This window comes from Epinephelus fuscoguttatus, linkage group LG18 (assembly GCF_011397635.1).
Source record: "Epinephelus fuscoguttatus linkage group LG18, E.fuscoguttatus.final_Chr_v1".
NCBI lineage: Eukaryota > Metazoa > Chordata > Actinopteri > Perciformes > Serranidae > Epinephelus > Epinephelus fuscoguttatus.
Window position 1 is genome coordinate 21727371 of NC_064769.1, and position 20422 is coordinate 21747792.

Below are 20422 nucleotides of genomic sequence, written 5' to 3' on the forward strand. Positions count from 1 at the left end.
CTTTGCAGAGAAGTACATTGTACAAAGTACAAAGTACACACTTCGGATGGGTCAGGAGTGATGACTGAGAGAGATTAAAATCCTGCATGATATACCTCTGAAACAAAACAGGATACAACATGTTAATAAGTGCGCTTTAGAGGTGCTTGTAGGTAGTCTTTGTCACCTCCGGTCAGAGCTGGCCTTGCTGTTTCCCTCTGTTTTCAGTCTTTATGCTAAGCTACGCTAACTGTCTGCGGGCTGTGTCCTCATATTTAGCGGACCAACATGAGTGTGGTATCGATCTTCTTCTCTAACTTTCCTCGACAACCAAGCAAATCTGTGAATCTCCAGAGAAATCAAAATGTTCTTCATGTAACTGAAAGCAGCTTTTTATTTTTGACTTCATGTAGTGAATGGTGTCACTGGTTTGAGTTCTAAGTGGCATCATGCTTAAGGTAATTTGAAAGTCATGCTCTCAGCTCACCTGTCGTTATCTGCCACCTGCCTCAGGTCAGCAGACGTGGTGGTGATCGGAGGAGGCAGTCTGGGCTGTCAGACCATCTACCACCTGGCTAAAATGGGGATGTCCAACGCAGTTCTGCTGGAGAGGGACAGACTGACTGCTGGCACCACCTGGCACACTGCAGGTAGCAGATCCTATAGAATATGTACAGGTGTAAGGTGGACTTCTCAGTGCACTGATAATGGTTAAACCACCTTTACTCTCACTCTTTACTTATCTACCAACAGTATCTTTTTGTCTCTATCTCCTGTACTTCAAGGTCTCTGCAGATAAAGTGCTCACAGTTGTGCATTTGTATGTTCGGCTGCATGTGTGCTCACACACATTGTACATGCATTTCTGTCTAAGAACGTTAGTAAATCCACTAATGTGTGTGTCTGCTCTTTAGGCCTGCTGTGGCAGCTGCGTCCCAGTGATGTTGAGGTAGAGCTCCTGGCCCACACCAGGAATGTGGTCAGCAAAGACCTGGAGGCAGAGACGGGTCTCCACACAGGCTGGATCCAGAATGGAGGTCTCTTCATTGCCTCCAACAAACAGAGGCTGGACGAGTACAAGCGCCTCATGTCGGTAAGAATCGACATTGCGATAAAAAACAAGGCATTGCTGATTAAATATAAGCAGTTTCTATTACTATTCTAAGTTTCTATTACTGTGTTACCTGTTCCTCACCTCAAATGTTTTCAGAAACATATTTTAGCTTATCGTTTAACTGTAATTCAAGATTGTTTATAACCAGCCGGTCGCTGTATTTTTATTACTGTGGGGCAAATGCCACAGCGCCTTTCCTTTGTTTTGCTTTATCTGGTCATGTAGCACCAATTTCAGAAGTATTTGTGTCTTTCTACTGCATTAAAATGTCTTCTGTAGCACTGTAGTTATGACAAAATAGTCTGTAAAGCAAACGTTTATAGCAGCACTGTGCTTCTTTGTCAAACATGGAGGACGGAGAAATCAAACTTCGTCAAACTTGGCCCCTTAATGCTCAGTACAGAGGGAGACACTAAACTAACCAGCATTTGCTAATGCTAGGTTACATACTGACACCTAAGTGCTATTATAGCTGCCTGGTTTTTTGTTTCTCACCAAACAGCCGATGTTATGTGACAGTGACTGCTCTCACATCAATCCGAGGTGATTTCAATGTATAATAACACACTCACATAACGTGCTGTTATTATAGCTTCAAATGCTTTCCATAGCAACATGTGTCACAGAGTCCACTACAAAGCAGGTCAGACAGAGGAAGTATCGCTTTGACACACAAAAGGTAATCAGTCACGTTCTTGTAGACTTCATACACATTTGTGCTTCAAGAAAAAGCTAAATAGGTGTGTAGGTAGGAGGTGGATATGATTACTACCTGGCCTATTGCATGTAAACACAGGCTTTACAATAACCAGGCTGCTACAGTGCATATAAATGACACTGTGATTTCTCCAACTAGCACTTCTCTAAATTAAAAAACTGATTGTTAGTGAGTTAGTAGGCTGCTGACAAGTAATGGCTTATAAATATGGGTATTATTGAGGTAATGGCCCCTGTTGTCATAATTACCAAAGAACAATACCTGATAGAAACTTAATTTGTGCATGCACCACAGGCTCCCTCTAGTTAATTAGCAGTTTTTAAAAGAACTGCGTGTTAATGGGGTGGAACAGATTTTAAATTTTTTCCTTTATTTGGCCTCACTTAACAGCAGCACTTTTTACATCGTAATTATGGAACACAAAAATAGAACATGGGGTGTTCTTCATTTGAGATAAATAAAATATAATAAAAACAATTTTATTTATTAAATAGATGATGCAGGACCACCACTGCTTCACTCAGCTTAGACTTGTCAAGGTGCTGGAAACATCAAAAAGTCCACACTGGTAGCAAAAGAATTCTGCACACTCTCAGTCTATTTATTGGCAGTATGCAACACACCCGTGCACAAACCTGATGAAAGAAGCTTCACCTGCTTTTATTAAAGGAACAAATTTTAAGAAAGAAAGGTGTTCTAGGGAAATAAACATTTTTCACGTCCTCCAAATTTCCTCAAATTCAATATCCTAAAGCCTCGAGGAGAAGGTAATTCTTTCCATTACAAAGATTTCATAAATTATGTCATACCAGTTTCCTATAGTAAAACTCCAAATAAGTATTTTGTTTTAATCACTGTAGATGTTGAAAGTAGAAGCCCAAAAGGGAGTTCATCCCAATTAAAAGTAATTTTTGGCCCGAATATAGTCACTAATTCTAAATAAATCCTACTTTTACACAGGCCCAAAACAAGTGGTATTGGTTGGCTTTCAGGGAGCCACATTTCCTCCAGCAGCTGGAAGAGCCTGAAGGGTGAAACTCCTGAACAGGTGTAATAAAATAGCTATGAAGACTCCTCCAGCCAAATGATCTTCAGAAGGTTCAGCTCTTGTGTGGAAATTCACAATATTTTGTACAGACTTCCTCTGGAATGCAACTGTTTCCCTTTTCCATTTTTGTTTTGTGTGAGTGGTACTTGCTGTTTTAACCTCCAAAATTCCCCTGTGTAATCTTGGAATTATTTTAAGCCCCAAAATCAGTCTGAGAGGCGCTTATAAAAAGGGTTGTTTCAAACACCTTTCAACTCTCTTACTTAAATGATTCGGTGTCCCCTGATTAAAAAAGGCACAGTATGAGGAGAAACCTTGGTTAAACCGATTTGCAACTACTGCAGCAACTCATCTGGGCATTTAAAGCAGAGTTAGTATTTTGTTTTTTCTTTTAGCTCAGCACAGTTGTGGCACATTACCAAGGAAAAAGCTCAATTTAACTTTGTTTTTGAGGTCCAAAGTTCACTTAAAATTCCCCTAACCAATGCATGAGGTGAAAGTGACCCAGCCAAGCCACCAAAAAGCAGTGAAATGGTTATGTCAACAATGATATTTTACCACTGACTGTAACTCAGCTCCTCCTGCATATGCCTCAGGAAGTGTTTTTTTTAAAATTTGAATCTAGAATAAAGGCGATAAAGCTGAAGAAATCCCTCTCAGGCAAGACCATAACCAATTTAACATGCTATTTTCCTCTCATTTCTAGCTGGGTAAAGTTTATGGCATCGAGTCCCATGTCCTGTCACCTGCAGAGACCAAAGACCTGTATCCCCTGATGAATGTTGATGACCTGTACGGAACCCTGTATGTACCAAAAGATGGCACCATGGACCCAGCAGGCACCTGCACCACCCTGAGCAGAGCCGCCACTGCCAGGGGAGCCACGGTAATGTGCGCTGGTCTGCTGACTAGTGGCTTCATTGTTGGACCAGCAGTATACACAATGTTTAGTGCTGTTCATACATCATTCATCACAGTGGATTTATGTGTTTGTGATTGCAGTATAGTTAACCAAATAAATATCAGTTAGTGCTTGGGGTGCGTTCCCAATCGCATACTTTTTCTTTTAACTTTTAGTTGGTACTGCTGGTGCCCTTAAAGTATGTTCTGTCGCATGCAGTATGCACACAATCGGGACACACTACTTCCTCATAACGTTACCTACTGACCTTTGACCCTCTTCCTCATATATCTGTCTTGATGGAGATAAAACAAAATGTTCACCGACCTCGCCAGACACAGAGGTCAATTCGGACAGGTCTGATGTTGTTATTTTGCAATGTTATAACTGTGTACATTGTAGATTCTGACATATTCACAAGAGTAAAATTACAGAGGCTATACAGTTCTCTGTCATTGTTATTTAATACTTACGCCCTTGGTTATATTTGGATTATTTTATTCAATTAAACAATTGATATTTCTTTTATTACTAATTGACTGTAGCCTGAGTGTCAGACTGAAGCTCCCAGAACCTTCAGTCTGACATCACCTCCATTGAAGGCGATTTACAAGGGGGAGGGGATTTGATTTTTCCCTAACCAATCAGTAGAGATCAACGACTCACCCAGAATCTGACGTCATTAGTATCCATGCCTCGGGGGTGCCGAAAACAAGCGAGCATTGTAGTCAGTAGTAGCGAAATACATTGTTAGCATCGTTAATGTGGTCTGTAGGATCTGTAGGATCTGTAGCGGTTGCCATTGTTGCTATCCTCACCAGTTACCCACCGGCGTACAGCTTGACATCAGCGTGGCGCTGATTGTCTAATCGCTAGACCCGCCCCCACCCCCGGCATTCATTGGTCCGTCCATCGTTTGGATGAGATAAATCGCAAATTCATTGCAGTATGCCAGACCAGAGATGCAAGCCTACTCAGTTGAGTGGGTGGGGTCTATGGTCTGGAACCAGGCTAAATTGACTGGTCATCAGTCACCTGAATGTGCTGTCATCTGTCATTGCAACTTCTGACAGCTGTCAATGGACTGTCATCTGTTTGCGGCTCAGTCAGTGGTGACGTATCGTCTGCTGTGCAGAGGATTGTGGGTCAGAATAGCAAGAAAAGCATGCTGGCTTGCATACTGCAAAGTCGGACCAGATGTAGTAGAACATCGTGGTATTTTTGGCATACTGCATTTGACATACTATGAACTGGGACATACTAAATCTTTTTCTGGCATACTCTATAGCAGTGGTTCACACTGGTGTGCCATGACGTTAATCCAGGTGTGTTGTGGGATTTTGCGATAACTATACATTGTAATATTCAACTGGGCCTATAGCAGAATATTATGAGTGAATTATTAATTGACTGTTTTAGTATGTTGTGCACCCCCATTCCCTAATAAAGAGGCAAACTCTAGCTAAAAATATAACTCAGTTTGATTTAAAAAACCTTCATGAGGAACCTATTTGTTGCCATTCACGCATGGGAATTATAAGTGTGTGACACATCAAAAGCCCTGATGGGCAGCCAGTGTGAGGGATGATAACATTTAAAGGAGAAAGCCGTGAGTGTGATAATGGATCGCTTTAGTGTGTGGAGCAACTGAAAGAAGAGAGAAAAAACCTGTCAGTAGACAGTATCATGAAAGCTACCTGTCTTATTTTTATTGTCTTATGTTGTGATAAGAGTGATAACACAGGTTATAGAGGCTATTGGTCACAGATATAAATACAGGTGTGCCTTGGGATTTTGGTTTGCCTTGGGCACAAAAAGTGTGAAAACCACTGCTCTACATTATGGTAGTATAGGTATTGGAACGCACAGTCCAACTAGTTTGCAAGTTAAGTGAGCTGCCCTCTGATTTTTGTCGTTTGTGACAGTCTGTAGAAAAATAGCATCCACATCTGAGCCCTTATCTGAGAATCCAGTGTAGGTAGCCATGTTGCAACCATGTGTGCAACTAAACATTAAATGTTGTTTCAATAAATGACATCTTTTAATCACAGTGAGCAGATGCAAACACAACATCATACTGTTGAAACTGATCAATAGCCTGACTAAGACCTGCATATTTTTCATAGTCAGTGCAGTGTAAATAAGAATAGGGATAAAATGTAGGTTTTACAAATATGCAATGAAATGATAACTTTATGCTGACTTTTTAGCCTCATAAAGTTAGCTACTTTTTGGGGGAGGTCACCATGGTAACTGAGACTGCACAGATGCTGGAAAGCTCAGGCTATCAGATCCAAAAATCTCTCCCAAGAGGAAAATCACCAATCATTTTTCTTAAACAACCATATCACAATCCCTGGATTAATGTACTTAGCCTCAACGGCTTGAAACCAGTGAAACCATGTGAACACTGTATGACAGACTTTGTGTGTTGTACTGTTTGTTTTGCTGTTACATGTTTGGTCTCAGTGAACTACTTTGTGTTTATCACATTTTACATTAGTTTACTGCACGGTTGTTTATGAGTAATTATCAATAATATTACAAAGTGTGGCAAAATTTGTTCAAAGGAGAGTGATTAATTCAGTAGACTAAAGCCATACCACGGTCACAGCAGTGCTGGAGAATGTTTGGCCAGACTTGTGACTAGAAAATCCTGTCTAAGCCACAGTGAGCAGATATTAATGATATTAAAAGTCTAATATTTTTCGACTACTATACTCTATGACTCGTCTGTATATTACATACAGGGACTCTTGCAAGGGTGGAGCAAAGCATAAACATCTCCATGTCGCATGTCAATAACTCCACACTGTTCTCTTTGAATCAGGTGATCGAGAACTGCCCTGTGACTGGTATCCAAGTGCGGACAGATGACTTTGGTGTGAAGAGGGTGAAGGCAGTGGAGACTGATCATGGGACCATAGAGACGCCTTGTGTGGTGAACTGTGCAGGTGAGATACATTCAAGATCAGCTAATCATCCCAAAAACAAAAAAAAGTGTTATTGAACATATAAAATGAACATTGTTCTGAGCACATTTCTTGACATGCTGTGAGGCATTGTTGATGTGACTTTGGGAAGTGTTAGGAACATCTCCATGCTGTTGCAAATATGCCATGTTAAAGTGATTTGATACTTAACGCATAACAATGATTAGGTGCAATTTTACAAATGATTTTGCCCAATTTACTTTAGATTTAAAGGTGGCATTTTTCTGACATTTTTCACTCTGTGTGTTACACACAGGTGCGTGGGCCACCAAGCTGGGGCAAATGGCCGGAGTCAAGGTGCCTCTTATTGCAATGCACCATGCCTATGTGGTGACAGAGAGAATTGAAGGCATACAGGTAAGACCTCCATGTGGCATATATATGAGGACAACTTGACTGTGCTTTGTGATATATTATATTCAAAATAAAATCAACCACAGCTCACCGTTTTGTAGATCCTGGTAGTATGTTAGATAATAGCAGGTATGATTTTCTCACCCTGAAAGAACAAGCTGACCTGTGCAGCAAAGCTGTGCCTGAAAAATCTTGAAGATGGAAGAGGCTCCTGATTATAATTGTGCTATTTTGGTTGTATTTTTTTGTCTCTGGCTCATACTAATGTTGTCAGAAGCACTGATTCTTTGATATTTTTCAATAAATGAATGAAACAACAGAGAAGAAAATCAGCTGGTCCTCAACCTGTGGCTGTTTCGACATTCTCTCCAGCAGTGAACCATCATGAGACAAGAGGCGTATGTTCAGTGACTTTTTCTGTATCAGCAGTTTGTGCAGTTGGTTAAAAAAAAAAAACCCTGATATCCAATTTTGTGTACCAAGGACTTTTTTAGGCTCCGCGCTGGCAATAGCTGTGGCTGGAGACATTCTTTTTATGGTTTGCACAAACATTCATTTGGATACACTGATGGCGGCCCAGTGGTGCAGTGGTTAGTATTGTCGCTTCACAGCAAGAGGGTTCCCGGTTTGAATCCAGGGTGGGGGTTTCCTTCTGTGCAGAGTTTGCATGTTGTCCCTGTGTCAGTGTGTCAGTGTGGGTTTTCTCCAGGTACTCCGGCTTCCTCCCACAGTCCAAAGACATGCAGGTTAATTGGTGACTCTAAATTGTCCGTAGGTGTGAGCGTGAATGATTGTCTGTCTCTATGTGTCATCCCTGTGATAGTCTGGTGATCTGTCCAGAGTGTACCCTGCCTCTCACCCAATGTCAGCTGGGATAGGCTCCAGCCACCCACGACCTCTAACAGGTTAAGCGGTTACAGAAAGTGAATGAATTAACTTTTCTGGCCATTAATCAATGTCTTATCTCAGGAACAGAAGGGGAAACATTTCGTCAGATATTGAATTGGTGACACTAATCTTGGGTGCCCACCTTGAAACTGTGCTGATTGTATAAACCTCTGTGGATGTGCGTGAAGCATCCATGTTTTCATAGACATGGTTTCATAGAACCATAAGTAACTATGATACCTGATTGTATGTGTAATGACACAATGCCACTGTTACCTTGTGACAATTACTGTGAGATGTCAAAAGACTTACATTATGCATGATTTATAATACGCTACTTACTTCACTGTTCTTTTTACTTCTCTCTGGAGACAGAAGTTCCTTCATCTGTCTGTATTAAATCAGTGTGACCAGCAGGGGGCACTGTGACTATAGATTTCCACCTGTAGTGGTTCAGAAGGCTGTCAGTGAGTGTTGGAATGAGGTGCGTGCTTGTTTGCGTAAGAGAGAAGGGGAGATTGGCTTTATTTGGTGTGATAATGTGTGTGTTTGGGGGAAATGGGAGGCCTCTGTATGCAGATATAATATGTCTGATGTGGCTTCACGATCCACTGTAACTCTGTGATTGTGGATCTCCCCTCTGTGTTAGTTTTAGTTGAGTGTACACATGCATAGCTGTGCTCATCCTCTAGAGACCGGTGGTTTTAGGCAGGCTGTCAGAGCTTCTCTGCGTTATGTAGTTTAAGAGCAGCTTTACCGGCATTACTGCTACATCATGTACACAGACATCAGCCCACACACACACAATGACACACTCACACACTCAGATGCCATCAGGAAATCTGTTCCCACCAGGGTGTGCAACTTGTCTGGTCAAACATCTCACGCTGACCACATGTCAGTATGTGAATAGATGTGTTTTGGTCCTCAGAGGCTACAGTGGATGTGAATTTCAAAAGCTCGCTGATAGTAACTGGTGTGTGTTTATATCTGTGTGAGCGCATGAAGGACGGAGAATATTGAAGTCCAGGGTTGATCACATAGAGTGAGCTGCCTGACTGTACTCAGCGCAGAGGAGATAGGAAAGGAGTAGTTTGGCTGTTATTACATGTAGTGTGCCGTTTTCCAAATGTCAGCTTGTTCACTGGTATTTTGTTTTTGTACCCAGAGAGCCAGTTGACTTTGGAATGAAAAACACTCACGACAGAATGAATACAAATGACATGCCGTACTTTAAGCATAACTATTCATTAGACACTTCTACAAAAATATTTGCTCAGACTGAAGGGGTTAATGCCGCTCTAGTTTTTTTTTTAAAAAAGAAGATTTTACGGTGCGCCAGTAGCTGCTGTACTATACATAAAGAGACTCCATGGTTTGTTAAGGCATGTCATAGTATAGACCACTGGTGTTGTAAAGATGTTTATGGGTGTTATATCCCACATTATACACCCTTTTCTATATGCATGCCTCTGTGTGAAGAGCCAAAGCACTAAATACTAGTGCTGACCTAAATGCTTGTAAGCTTTGATCGTTGCCATGGTTATCAACCTCCAAATCAGTGTTCAAATGCTCTCACCTCTTATAGACTGTATAAATAATCAGCATCAACCACTATAAGTTATTCTAGACAGGGACATTTGATCTAAGTGTTTGGGTTTAAACATAGCTCAGTGGCTCTGACTCGCTCTCATCTAACATCAGTCACCAGCAGTCCAGCACTACTAAGACGGGGACAGTTTTACCACATGTGACAAGCTTACAGATGTGCCAAGATGTCAATAAAGTCAAATATCTGAAATACTTTCAAAATTCCAAAGTTGACCCCCAGAAAGTCGAATGCCGGATATGCTGAAGGAAACTGGTATGTCACACATCTACACGGAGTTTGGCAGATCACCTGAAAACTCAGCTGTCTTGCAGAGTATTCTTCATCCATCCATCCATCCATCCATCCATCCATTTATTTTCATCCAGCTGTCTGGAGTTCCTTGCTCAGCCAGACATCCTCTCCCACTTAGCTCCTCCTGGGGGACCCCAAGGCGTTCCCAGGCCAGATGAGATATGTAATCCCTCCAGCTTGTCCTGGGTCTGCCCTGAGGCCTCCTACCACTTGGACGTGCCTGGATAGCCTCTAATGGGAGGCACCCTGGAGGCATCCTGATCAGATGCCTGAATCACCTCAACTTGCTCCTTTCGACATGACGGAGCAGCGGCTCCTCTGTGGGCTCCCACCAGATGTCTGAGCTCCTCATGCTATCTCTAAGGCTGAGCCCAGCCACTGTATGGAGGAAACCCATTTCGGCTGCTTGTATCTCGATCTTATTCTTTACAGCTATTATGGCAAATGTTACAGCAACCTGCATGCTGACAAAATGGCTAATTGTCACAGTGTTTTATTTTAGGTGCACCAACTGAAGTCTGATATTTCAGAAAAGTCTGTCCTTGTCTTTCATTCCCTCAACCCTCCCTTGAAGAGTTGATTAATCACAGATTCTTGTCACGGAAGCCTCGATGCCCAAAAACTGATATTTGGGACAGCCCTACAATGAATCTGCTTGTACGTCTGGAACCTCCCGTATACAACACAGACTTGAGACGCGCCCTCATTGAGGACTTGGCTCAGATTCCGGAGTTACTTTCTTATCCTGAAGCCTCCTTAAGGAATCTGATCCCATTTGATTCGGCGGTGGGAACCTCTTACAACCACGTGCCTTTGCTGACATCGACCCCAGCAAGATTCGAACCCTGGACCTTCCTGGAAGACAGGTGCTCTAACCAATACACTCGGGAGGCCTGTACAATACTATTTGAAAATCTGGATAGAGTAAAAGAAAATTAGCTTTTTAATACATTTAAACAGCACGATCATTTTCTTTTGTTTCAGAAAATTTACCCCATTTTCATAATCTTTATTTTGGTTTCCTTGCGATAAGGCAAGGCAGCTTTATTTGTACAACACACTTCATACACCAGGGCTTTACAGAGCAAAAAAAAATATAAACATAATAAAGGATACAGATTTACAATAAAAGAGCAAATAGAAAAAAATATATACAAAGTAAAATGAATTACTAAATGATTTACAATTTTTTTTTAAAAAAAGAGGCGCAAAGATAAAAAGATTATTTAAAATGATTCAAATATGAGTTTAAAAATAAGTTTGCAGTCATTACAGGGTGGACCAGGCAGTGTAAAAAAGAAATGTTTTTGGTCTCGACTTGTCTAACATCATCTGGGAGCTTCTTCCGGGTTTGTGCTACGTGATAAAATGCTGCTTCACCATGTTTTGCACTGACTCTTGGGACAGTCAGTAGGCCGACCCTAGACGTCCTCAGGGTCCTAGAAGGTCCATATGTCACAAAGCATGTCAGAGATATATTTGAGCGAATTAGTAGTCAATCAGTTCGTTGACTGACACAAAATCAGCCATGATTTGTGTTAACTTTTAATTCAAGAACATATTTTATAAAGGTTTATTATAGTTTTAGTCCTCTATCTGGTAAAAATGCTGAGCATCTCCAGCACAGCTTTAAATGTTCCCATCAACTCAATTTTACAGTTGAACTGCCAATCATGCTGAGTAATTAATTCCTTAGATGAAGATCGAGGCACTTATAATTCATCCTCCAGCTGAGAAAAACCTGCCCATCATGTTGTCACTGGAAACACAATGTTTCTGGACTAATTAATGTTTTGAATGTTTCCACTTAAATCTCTGCAGAACATGCCAAACGTCAGGGACCATGATGCATCGGTGTACCTGCGCCTCCAGGGTGACGCCCTGTCCGTGGGTGGCTATGAACCCAACCCCATCTTCTGGGATGAGGTAAGCTTGAATATGATCTGAACGGTTAACCATATCGTTTCCTGTCGATAGCTTTGGGACTGTGAAACCTCACGTATTGACTTCCTGTGTGTGTGTGTGAGTGAGATTGATGATCTGTCTCGTTTGACACAAAATCAAATACTTAATTTAAGAAGCTGAATAAAGTTTAATCCTGTTTATATACTTTTCATTCTCTGTGTCAGTTTGACCTCAACTCTTATTGAGTCTGTTTTGCTTTTCTGTGTCTTCATTACTTGCTGATGTATTAGCTTGGAGGTCACACTGTATTCATAAGGGGACTCATAAAACTGTGTGAGTGTTTGTTCACTAATCTCTCAGTTGTGGAAAGAGGTTTTCAGGTCATCTATTCAAGTTAAAGTAGCAGTGTTATCGTCTGGATTTATTCGGTTACAGGTAAAAGTCCTGCATTCAAATCTTTGCTTAACCAAAAGTCAAAAGAATTAGGTAATTGATTGTAATTAAGCCCTTTTTTTCCCTTAAAATTGAATAATAATGAATATTTAAATGTAAAATCATCACAAAGAAAATACATTTATATTCAGATACTGTTATTTAGTAGCATCCTTTTAACCTTGAACACAGATTCTCCCTGTTTCACTCACAGTTAGTGCAAACTGTCACAGATTCTTCTCTTTATCAGTCAGCCCAAATAGTTGTCATTAGGCTGCTCCCAGAAGTGAGTTATTCCCAGTGGGAGTGACGTCCTTTGGTTGGTTAAGCGTGTTCATCCTCTGTGCCCTCCTGCTTTCAGAGAGTGTGTATTCTTGACACGATGGTTACTCTTGAGGGTAGATGTTAAGAGGTGACTCCTGATGCAATCTGAATTATTACTCTCAGTCTGTCGTCTTCTACTGTGCTATCTGGGCGGCAGTTTTTAACTATCAGTTTAGCTGAATCATTCTTATTTAAAGGTTTTGATGTTCCCCTACGAATACCACACTGCTGTATTATAGATTGGTGAAGCCCTGCAATTTGGGTAGGGTGTTTTGCCTTAAGGTGTTATGTCAAAGACAGATTACTTCAGTGTAATTAAATTCTACTTTGCAAACTGTGCAGATTACTTTAATTCCCCCCAGAGATCAGCCGGGCAACTTTTAAAAGAGAAACTTTCCACCTAAACCTCGATAATTGTGCTTATCCATCTTTTAACAGGATGGTTTGGTTTGGCAACACACATTGTCACAAAGGTCTGCCACCACAGGAAATAAATAAAAAGCAGCTGCCTTAATTGCGTTAACTTGTTTCAAATGCGTCATGTATTTCAAATTAATTTGGGTAGCCGCAGATCCTTAAAAGGTCTTAAATACACATTTACTAATAAAAGGCCCTAAAACGTATTAAATTAACTTAAATTAAGATTCAATGTGTCTTAAAACTTCACAGATGGCATATTTGGTGTTGGTGCTATAGGAAACAGAATTCTTAGAGGAGGGAAACACTATTCGACAGGGTAACATACTTTGCCACAACACCTGTGTGTGCTCAATGCCCCTATTTTTGCCCCCCCACACACTTTGATCATGCAATGAGTCTGCATCGTTGAAATAGGACCTTGCAAACTATGGAAAAATGGGAAGATGCAAGTGTAAGGACAAATAGCTTAAACGAATTCCAACAATGGGCGGCACAGTGGTGTGATGGTTAGCACTCTCGCCTCACAGCAAGAGTGTTGCCGGTTCGATCCCGGGCGTGGGAGCCCTTCTGTGTGGAGTTTGCATGTTCTCCCCGTGTCAGCGTGGGTTCTCTCCGGGCACTCCGGCTTCCTCCCACAGTCCAAAGACATGCAGATTGGGGACTAGGTTCATTGGTGACTCTAAATTGTCCGTAGGTGTGAATGTGAGCGTGAATGGTTGTCTGTCTCTATGTGTCAGCCCTGCGATAGTCTGGCGACCTGTCCAGGGTGTACCCTGCCTCTCGCCCGATGTAGCTGGGATAGGCTCCAGCCCCCCCGCAACCCTCAAGAGGATGAAGCGGTTAGAAGATGAATGAATGAATGAATTCCAACAATTACTTGTGGTGATTAAAGCCATGGTCTGGAAATGTGTACAAAGCAAATCGTACATGCAGAGCCGTAAGCACAGAAAGTGTCGTTAGGATCATTTTTACTGTTCATTTTGAACTGACATCAATGTGTTTACTTGGAAACAGTGTATTTTCACTTTTGGTGTCTACTTCCATTGCAAGTTTGGTCTTAAATTTCATTTAAAGTGGTATTAAAAAGGTCTTAAAGTCTTGTTTATACCTGTAGACACCCTGTAAATGCAAAAATGAACATGTTAATGTTGACAGTACTTGTAAAAATAAATAAAAGTATCATCAGCAAAAGTTTGACACTTGGGAAATACACTTATTTTCTTTCTAGCCAATATTTTATTTTTTTATTTATTTTACCTTTTTATTTAACCAGATAAACCTGGTCTAGAGGCCAAAAGCTGCATGAGAACACATACTGCTCACATATCTGTAGCCAGGAGGCAGTTAGGCTAGCATAGCATAAAGACTGGAAATAGCGGCTAGCCTGGCTCTTGCTAAAATTAAAAAATATGCCTACTGGTACCTCTAAAGCTTGCCAATGAACGCTTGTATCTAATTGGTTCAAACCAAAATACAAAAACTGAAGTGTAAAGATAACAGGTTGTCATTTAACTTGGGGTTGCCTTTTGCATACATAGTCTGGCTAACGTTAGCTGTTTTTCTGTGTTTCCAGGCTTTGCTCTAAGCTAAGCTAACCAGCCTCTGGTTGTAGCTTCATATTGAGAGTTCAAACATGAGAGATTTATTAATGCTCTCATCTCACTTTTGGCAAGAAAGCCAATAAGCGTATTCCCTCAAATATTGAAGAAGTATGTAGCCATACTCATGAAGCATTGTCAGTTAGAGGTGGGAAAATGGCTTGTCTAGCTCTGTCCAAAGGTAAAAATGATATCTATCCTATACTTTAAAGCAAACTTATTTAAACAGATGTGTGTCTCTCTCGTACATGCAGGGAATATAACTATGACAATTTCTGGTTTATAAGGGGGGCTGTGTGCTTTACATGAGAGTGGTATCAATCTTCTGATCCAACTCATGCCAAGAAAACATATAGCATACTTCTCAAAATGTTAAACTTTTGTTACTGTTAAAGTATCAACATTGAGAGAACTCATTATGCAGAAAAAGGACAAGTTTGCAAAGTGTAAGCAACATTGCAGTTTACTGTTTACACTGTACCTGGCGGTGTATTGAGGCAAGGTTGTTAAACCTAATAGAGAGCCATAAAATAAAATTTATGAGTGTTTTCCCACACTAATGACAGGGCCTAATGGATCCAGTGTGTTTTTGAAGATACTGTGAGCGTCAACGTCGCATTTGAAAAGTTTGTTTTTCTATAAAAAGTGTTTTTATAGAAAAACATGCTCAGCAAGGTAAGCTATCAAAAAGAGTATTGTGTTGTCATCCATGGTGAAACTCAAGTGTCTTATTGCCTGCACACTAGATATTTCATTTCTAATGGGCAGATTGATGAGCATAACACACCCTCCTCAGGCCATAAATCTATTGATTTTAATGACCCCATAGCTGTTCTTTTAGCACCACCCACAAACCTTATTTTCCGAGCTCCTCCGCCGGTGAAATGGCTTTTATTGGAGCATAAAAACCAAAATATCTCTCTAAAATCCAAAAAGCCTGCGAAGAGTGAGGATTATTCAAACAACGTTTGGCAACTGTAAAAGGTAATCGCACAGGCCGTTCTTTCATGCACAGTCTGACTCTTTAAAGGGGTGGTTGACTTTGGAGAATGATCTTTACAAAAGCCTTTAACGCCACAGGTGGTCCTGGTCTTAATGGATGTGTACTTTCTCTCAAGGACAGGTTTTTAGAGCAGTTTGTTAACTATGCTGGCAGATTCGTGGCAGGCATCTCTGCTCTTTTTCCTGTCCTGGTGTTTCACACTGATAACTTTTCACTGCTCATGTATTCCTCTTTGATTTTTACCTTTTAATCATCACTCTAACAATGCATTGCAATTCTGGACCCATGCCATTCACAAGCAAAGATTACTGTCTGTTTAACCTGTTCATGTTTAACCCCTTCCACTCCACCTCCATATTATAAAACCATTTTTGTCTTTTTTGGGAGGGACAGGGAATCTTTAGGGGAAGATAACAGGTCAACAGTATATGTTGCATATAAGTGCCATACATTATCTTAAAGCTGAGAAATGGAAGATTAATTTGGAGTAAAGCTCAGCACTGTGTGTCACATTTTACGATTCACAGAAATGTAATAAACATTGTGTTTTGGTTAGGTGCCTCTCAAGACTTTATCAAAAGTTTAGAGTGTATAAGGGCTTAGGGCCTGTCCCAATACCCACACTTTCCCTAGAAATCCCCACTTGCACTTGGTTGTGCATGTTCACATTTAGGCTAGTGGTGTCCCAAAACAGAATTGAGGTAGTGGAAGTGGTTTCCAACACTTAAAACCTGCCCTAGATTCCTAGGGAGCCCCGACCCACACTTACAACGAAGTGGGAGATGAAATTTCCCAAAACACCTTGCAAAGTCAGCAACTTTGGCAAGTTTTGGAAAAGATGGCTGCCAGCACAGGTGGTTGGATGTATCAGCAACCCAGCTGAACACAGCGTCAAAATATTTAAACAAATCAACCTACCTGAACAAAATCAATCAGAACCAGGAGACGTCGTAGGCGCCTCCTGTTTTCAGCATTTCTTCTCTGTTGATTCATCAGACGGAGAAGAATAAACATAGCACATGCCACAGGTAACACAAGCGCTGGAGCCGGCATTTTCAAACCTGAATGACTACTGGTATCTTGCATCGCTACTACGTGTGACGTATACCTTCACATCGGCCACGCCGATTTGCCTGAAGTGGTGTCTCATTTCTTAGGGAACAGTCTCTACCCTAATATTTCTCACTTCCCTCATCAAGGGTTATCTCACAAACGAGGGCACTCAATTTTTTTTTAAGGAGATTTAAGGGCTAGAAATGGGATTGGGCCTTAGAAGAGGGGTGTCAAACATACTTCCTGTGGGCCAGAACCAGCCTGCCAAAGGGTCCAGTCCAGCCCAGTGGATACCGACTAAGAGGTGCCAGGTTTCAGGAGCAACTCTACTTCATATACAATCTACTTCAGAGGCTTCTCCACCCTGACCAGAATACAGCTCTCTGCTATAACAATGAATACTCACTGTGACCATGTGTAAAGATACTGAACATTGTGCAAAATATTGTCAGTTAGCAGCTTCAGTTTAAAAGCATCTGTATCAGGAAATGTCTGGATAAATGCACATGTAATGCCAGTGAGAAGTCGACTGACTGAATGTGGAATAACTGAGACATACTGTTGAAATTGCACTTATTTTTCACTATTTTTTTTGTAAAAGGATGAACGTCTAGAGAATGTTCTTGTAATTCTTTACACAAAAAAGGGAAAATATTAGAGCTGATGATACTTATAGGTTATTGTGCGATGGTTTTATTGGTCTGGCCCATCTAAGATCAAACTGGGCTGTATGTGGCCAATGAACTAAAATGAGTCTGACACCCCTGGTTTATAACATTAAGATGGAAGTGTATGGCCATTCATATGCTCATTTATGTCTCATAAATTGTTGCAAATGGTCACAAATCTCTCCAGAATACCACATTAAGACCTTGAGGAACCCCATAAAAAAGTACATGCTGTGATTTGGTGTCAAAACATTTGACATATGGAGATTTCTTTAAGAATTGCGTTTTTGGCAATTTGATGGCGAGCACTTCTGTTTTGGAACCTGCTGAGAAGCCCCCATATTGTCAGTGTACCTATGGAAGTCATACATCCTCTGAATACTTGAGGTCTCTAGGCTGTGATCATCTGAGAGGCTACAATAGGTCATTTTTACAGTAATGTTGGTTTAAAAAAAAAAAAAAAAACTCCAATGAAATGGCTACTACGGGGACTAGCACATTAATAAATTTGGGGTTATTGAAGCTACTAGATTCTTTTCTTCTTCTTTTTTTTTTTTTTTTTTAAATATATACCTAATTTATGCAATTCCAAGACTGTTTAGGGACCCCAGTATGCTGAAATATTAAAATACCATAGGCGCTAATAACACTTATACTGCATGCATAAAACAATTTAGCCCAACTTTAGAGCATTATTTAACCTCCTTCCCACATCATCTAGCAAGATATGGTTTGGTACAATGGATTCCTTAGCTCTCCTAGTTTCACGTGTATCTGTAGCGTAGCTTTAAAAAAGCCCTCTACACCCTGAGAGACAGTAATGTCGGCTGAGGACACTGGTGTACCAGCAAAGTGGAAGAGGTTGAAAATGAGCCGTGTCAATGTCTGCGATAAAATGCATTTATAAGAGATATCTCTCTGGCTTTAATAAAGGCTATGAAGCTCAAAAAATGTAAAGAAATATATAATAGAAGATTATTTAGTCTCAGTTTAAATGAAAGGCAGCAGACAGGGTATTTGCAGGACACTGATAATACTGACTTCATGACTCTCTGTCTCTCCGTCTGGCTGGCTGCCTGTCTGTCTACAGACTCCTCAGTGGTTTTTACATTTTAGAGGATTTCTTTGTTCGGAACCAGCTCCTTTTGTTCTCGTTCTGCAGCTGAGTGTTGCTTTGATGTCTTGAGGCGAATGGAGGAAGAAAGAGGAGATCGAGAAAGGAGAATTAGCAGGGAGACGGAGAGAATAGAGGATGCCTACTGAGTGAAGATGAGCAGGATCGATGGCTTGGGAGGGATTGAGAGAAGTGTGGCGTCTAGGACAAAGAACACTGCTCCTCAGATACTCGGGTTGACTGTCAGTGCTCAGTTATAATGCAGCAACTCTTTGTTCACATGAAAGCAGCTACTGTCAGCTCACGCATCCCTGTGACATTCAAGTCTTTATCAAAAGTTAAAGTGTCACCGCTGACACTAATTGTAAAGCCATAGGAACTCTTTTCTCTCTCAGCACTTCTGTCTTACTGCAAACTTAAAGAACCGCTTATATTCAGCATTTTAGGCTCTGAGTTGATGCTGTTATACAGCGTAATATGTCTGCAGTAACAAAGACAAGCAGTCACCCCAGAAACTAAGAGAATGACTGCTTACTGAATTGCATTTCATGGAGAAGATGGAGAAGTTTGAGTAGAAGGATTACCAGATCCAGAGAAATGCACGACTGAACACAAGCTGGTGCGCTGGACTTTTCAATTTGAGCACCCTGAGTCAGTCAGATTAGTGTAGGAGGGGAGAATTTTAAGGCGATGCAGTCAGCACTGCTCAGCATGAGTTGTAGGAGCTAAAGGCTCCATTTTGGCCCGGCTGACAAGGAGGGAGTTGTGGAGGTCCAGATGGGAGCAAATTAAAGCTTGGACAGGGAACTGAGAGGGATTGGACAGATGTTGATTCCCTGGTGAGAAAGAGTCAATTCAACAGATGCTACAGGATTGTGTTGTGGCTGCTGTGTGCGTCTGAGTTGGCGGTCCACAGTCACATGTGGTGGGTTGGACTGAAGTCACAGCGTTTTTGTCAGCAGTGAGGAAGAAAGGTTGGTTTTGACAACATTGGCTTTGAAGCAGTGCATCTTTATCGAATATCCAACAATCCACTGTAATGCACATTCATTTGGTGGAGAAATATGATTAAAATGCCAGAGCGGAGTCTTTTTTTTTTAATTTTTAAAGTATGTCTGTATCAAATGACAGTGTGAAAGTCATGAACCTAAGGGGAATTCTCCCTCCATAGTTAGTAGAGACTAAAAGAGAGCTTAAAGAGAGTGAATATTGGACTTATATTGACTCCAAATGACTTAGTGTTGCACTCTAACAAGGTCAGCAACCTTTACTACCAGGGGAGCCCTATTTGGTCCAAGAAAAATAATTAAATCTGTCTGAAGCTACAAACTATATTTTAGCCTTATAATAAAGGTTACACATCATTACTAAGTCTAAATTAGCTTATCAACATTACTAATAGGTCTAATCATTAATATGTTTTACCATAATGTGGCAGCCCCTTGGCAAAAAAACCCCCAAACAGTCTGACGTCACAGGTTGTTAAATGAAGCCTGAGATTCACCTGTGTGTTATTTATTTGTTTATTTTTTATAAAATCTAAGAAAGTACCAAAAAAGCAAAAGTATACAATTTTCTTTGCAAGCACCCTGTAATCATCTTGGGGGAATTTTAGTGCACAATCAGCTGCCAATTTGCATTTTACCACAATTTTTCTCTTCATTTTTTTCCAAATGGAAGATGGGCCCCACAAATTTACAAAAGTCAACGCGTTGTTGCAGCAGAATACCTAACATGGTTGGAGCATAAAAAATCCAAAAGGTAAACTATCCAGGATTGTTAGTTGCTGATTGCAAACCCAGTCGCCAGCAAAACGCAGTGTTTTGCGTCACAATATTTGCTTGGTGCTGTGTCTCTTGGATGTCTGCTGTGTATGGTCTGGCACCTGGTGGCTACCTTTTTATAAATCACTTACCTCACCTGAGCACTGTGGAGGTACATGCCCGCGTGTGTCCAGAGCACACAAAATAAGAAAATACAGCAGAGGGCAGAGTCTCTGCAGAAATA

General features: G+C 40.9%; 1 protein-coding gene across 1 annotated transcript in view; it reads left to right on the forward strand.

Moving 5' to 3' along the window:
• The window catches only part of sardh (sarcosine dehydrogenase), a 74543-nt gene that overhangs the window by 2718 nt on the left and 51403 nt on the right, over positions 1-20422 (forward strand). The window contains exons 3-8 of the mRNA XM_049603964.1: positions 493-629; positions 894-1072; positions 3566-3745; positions 6591-6714; positions 7010-7110; positions 11720-11824. Coding sequence (XP_049459921.1) covers positions 493-629; positions 894-1072; positions 3566-3745; positions 6591-6714; positions 7010-7110; positions 11720-11824 — 826 coding nt within the window. The remainder of the gene's footprint in view (positions 1-492; positions 630-893; positions 1073-3565; positions 3746-6590; positions 6715-7009; positions 7111-11719; positions 11825-20422) is intronic.